Genomic DNA, 2,940 nt, shown 5'->3' on the forward strand with positions numbered 1-2,940 from the left:
ACCTTGAGGATCCTGAATTACTACTCCTCCACCAACTTTCTGCACCACTCTCCTATAACCACCATCGAACCACATCACAAAGGCTCTTGAGTCTTTCTATCTCTCATTCTTCACTTGCTTCTTCCCATACTACTATTGGTGGATATACAAGAAAATCTTCACTTTTGATGACCAAAATGTCTACAAAGTTATACCTGATGGTATGATCAATCTTGAACTTCTACAACTTCATATTACAATTTCTTGACTTCAAATGCATAACCACTTCGGGCAATAGATTAATTGAAGTGAGTGCAATCAATGATGATCTTGATCCGCCTATGTATGTGTCTCTGGTTGTGTGAGGATCCTCGTATCTTGGGTTGTGTAGCTTGTCCTAAAACTTGCGAACAACAAGGTACATTTAAAATTTTGGTATAAAAATCCTAAAGTCATCACCCACTATTCAGGCTCCGTAGAGGCCATCCTAGAAATACTTTCAAAAGCCATCCATGATCGAGTACCTCTCATGAACTACAAATTGGTTGAGCATTTCATTTCAAAATGGCAAAGGGTATTGATTTTGTTGTATAGTAGCATTAAGTGGCTTGTAATCAACACAGTCTCTACTTACCACTCTTCTTGGGAGTAATGACAACCCGTGAAACCCGCCTTGATTCATGCACGGGATAAATAAAACTTGCTCAAGTAGCTTGTTTACCTCTTGCCATAAGGCCTCCAATTGAATCTCCCCCAGTCTTTGTAGGTTTAAAACCTGCTCAAGTAGCTTGTTTACCTCTTGCAATAAGGCCTAGGATTGAATCTCCCCCTAGAATTGGAAAATGGCATAAGGTCCTTTTTAGGAAAGGGTAGCTAGGATCATGGACTCGGGTGTGCTAGCTGTGTGGTGGAGCTGGGGTACTAGGTAATTGGTGCAGATGTGTACTAGCACGTTGCTAAGTGGATGTGTTGATGCAAGGCGTGACAGTGCTCCAGTGTTGAGCTCGGTATGAGACGTTGAGGTATACATAAGAACGTTTGGATTTGCAAAAGTGACAGAGAATAGGCGACGAATGGAACCAAGCGATGAAAATACTCCGTCACAAGAGTTATTAGGGTGAAAGCGCCAACAACAATAAGAGCACCAATAAGAGAACATTTTCTTAAGTTTGCTTGTGTGCTAGTTGTAGTTCCAGATGGTATGGGTAACGTTATTTGTGCACCTGCATGTTATAGCCCAAGTGGTAGGTGGCAGCCATTTCCTTCTTTTGGGGGAGGGTAAGTATCCCTTTGGGGGGCTGAATTTTTTCAACCGAAGATGTGTGGAATCCAAGGTCTGTTGAACTCTTCCAATTGCCTTAACAGATTGGAGTTGAGCGGATCTGATGAACGGATTGTGACGAATGGGAAGTCCAGCTGGCGCGATTTGCAAAAGAGAAGCACGAAGGGCCCTCAATTGATTGACATAGGCAACAAGCTGGCCAGGGTCGTCTCCATGTAAGCACCACGGTCCACGTCGTCCACCTCTCTCCCCCGCTTCTCCCTCTCTCTCTCTCTCTCTCTCTCTCTCTCTCTCTCTCTCTCTCTCTCTCTCTCTCTCTCTCTCTCTCTCTCTCTCTCTCTCTCTCTCTCTCTCTCTCTCTCTCTCTCTCTCTCTCTCTCTCTCTCTCTCTCTCTCTCTCTCTCTCTCTCTCTCTCTAGATCTCTAGATCTCTCAACATGCCTTGAAGCTGCCTGTAATGTGAATTTATCCAGCTCTTACAGGCGAGCACGTTCTCGTGCCACCCGGCCGGGCAGATCCGAGTCGCCACAAGCAGCTATATAAGCAGAAGACTGTCGGCAAGCGCCTCATCTCACCTCTCGATCATTGATCCGCTTCATTCATCCAACAAACTGGGGCTGCGAGCTCGCCATCCCTTGTTGCTTCTGTTGGCCCTCCTGGGCTCCGCCCTGCTGCTCAGCGCCCATGCTAGTACCTACTACGAGGAAGACGACAAACCCTCACCCGCCTACAAACCCAAGCCCGTCTACAAGCCTAAGCCCATCTACAAACCCAAGCCCATCTACAAGCCTAAACCCATCTACAAGCCCAAGCCCATTTATAAATCTGAACCCGTCTACAAACCCAAGCCTATCTACAAGCCGAAGCCCGCCGTCTACAAGCCCAAGCCTATTTACAAGCCCACACCCGTCTACAAGCCCAAGCCCGTCTACAAGCCACCAGTCTACAAGCCCAAGCCTATCTACAAGCCACCAGTCTACAAGTCTCCACCCCGTCCTCCCTACTACGAGCCATCTCCTGTCTATAAGTCTCCACCCCCTCCTCCCTACTACGAGCTGTCTCCTACCTACAAGTCTCCTCCACCCCCCACTTATCAGCATCCATCCCCCGTCTACAAATCCCCTCCTCCCCCATATGTCACACCTTCCCCCGTCTACTCTCCCCCTCCTCCCCATTACTAGTTAGCGTTCTTAGTACTCCACACATGCCCATGAGTGTGCGGCAACCCCCGTCTACTCCTCCCCCTCCTCTATTACTAGTTTGTTCTCCATAAGCAACCATACTGGTTAGCTTCTCCCTTTGCAATTGAACATGCAATTTGCCTCTGGTCAAAAAGCATCTCTACAACAATCTCTCTATTCATTCTTTAGAGGAAAGCAATGTCTTCACAATGTTTTATGCAGTCCCATGGGTTTATCTTGACAAGAAGACAGAGTTGAGTTTTTATTTTAAGAGTTGTTTAATGATATGCAACATGAGAGATATATCTATAATCTTGCTCACTATCCAATCTGCTGAGCTTTTTTTTTTTACTATTGTGAGAATTAGCATGTTCTGTGTTGGGTCACCTTTCCACTAGAGGTTAACTTGCTCCCCTTCCACATCCATCACCACGTCATTGACGCATCAATCGATGAGATATGAATGTGGAGTAGACAAAGGCTTATTTTGTGCTTGCA

General features: G+C 46.2%; 1 protein-coding gene across 1 annotated transcript; it reads left to right on the forward strand.

The window, feature by feature from the left end:
- The first annotated feature begins 860 nt into the window (after positions 1-860).
- On the forward strand, positions 861-2,442 carry LOC147429639 (uncharacterized). The gene is made up of 5 exons (XM_086495047.1): positions 861-897; positions 1,170-1,257; positions 1,345-1,465; positions 1,735-2,004; positions 2,074-2,442. The coding sequence occupies exons 1-5, from the start codon at positions 861-863 to the stop codon at positions 2,440-2,442; spliced, it is 885 nt and encodes a 294-aa protein (XP_086351173.1).
- Positions 2,443-2,940: the final 498 nt, after the last annotated feature.

The sequence above is a fragment of the Adiantum capillus-veneris genome, chromosome 22, assembly GCF_014529385.1.
Source record: "Adiantum capillus-veneris isolate H3 chromosome 22, ASM1452938v2, whole genome shotgun sequence".
Lineage (NCBI taxonomy): Eukaryota > Viridiplantae > Streptophyta > Polypodiopsida > Polypodiales > Pteridaceae > Adiantum > Adiantum capillus-veneris.

Excerpts from the sequence above, each read along its gene's own strand:
- LOC147429639 (XM_086495047.1), top strand. The coding sequence starts at position 861 with ATGGACTCGGGTGTGCTAGCTGTGTGGTGGAGCTGGG. Across the intron at positions 1,258-1,344 it reads TTTCCTTCTTTTGGGGGAGG|ATTGGAGTTGAGCGGATCTG; the intron begins GTAAGTATCCCT and ends TTGCCTTAACAG. Across the intron at positions 2,005-2,073 it reads CCGCCTACAAACCCAAGCCC|CCCATTTATAAATCTGAACC; the intron begins GTCTACAAGCCT and ends TACAAGCCCAAG.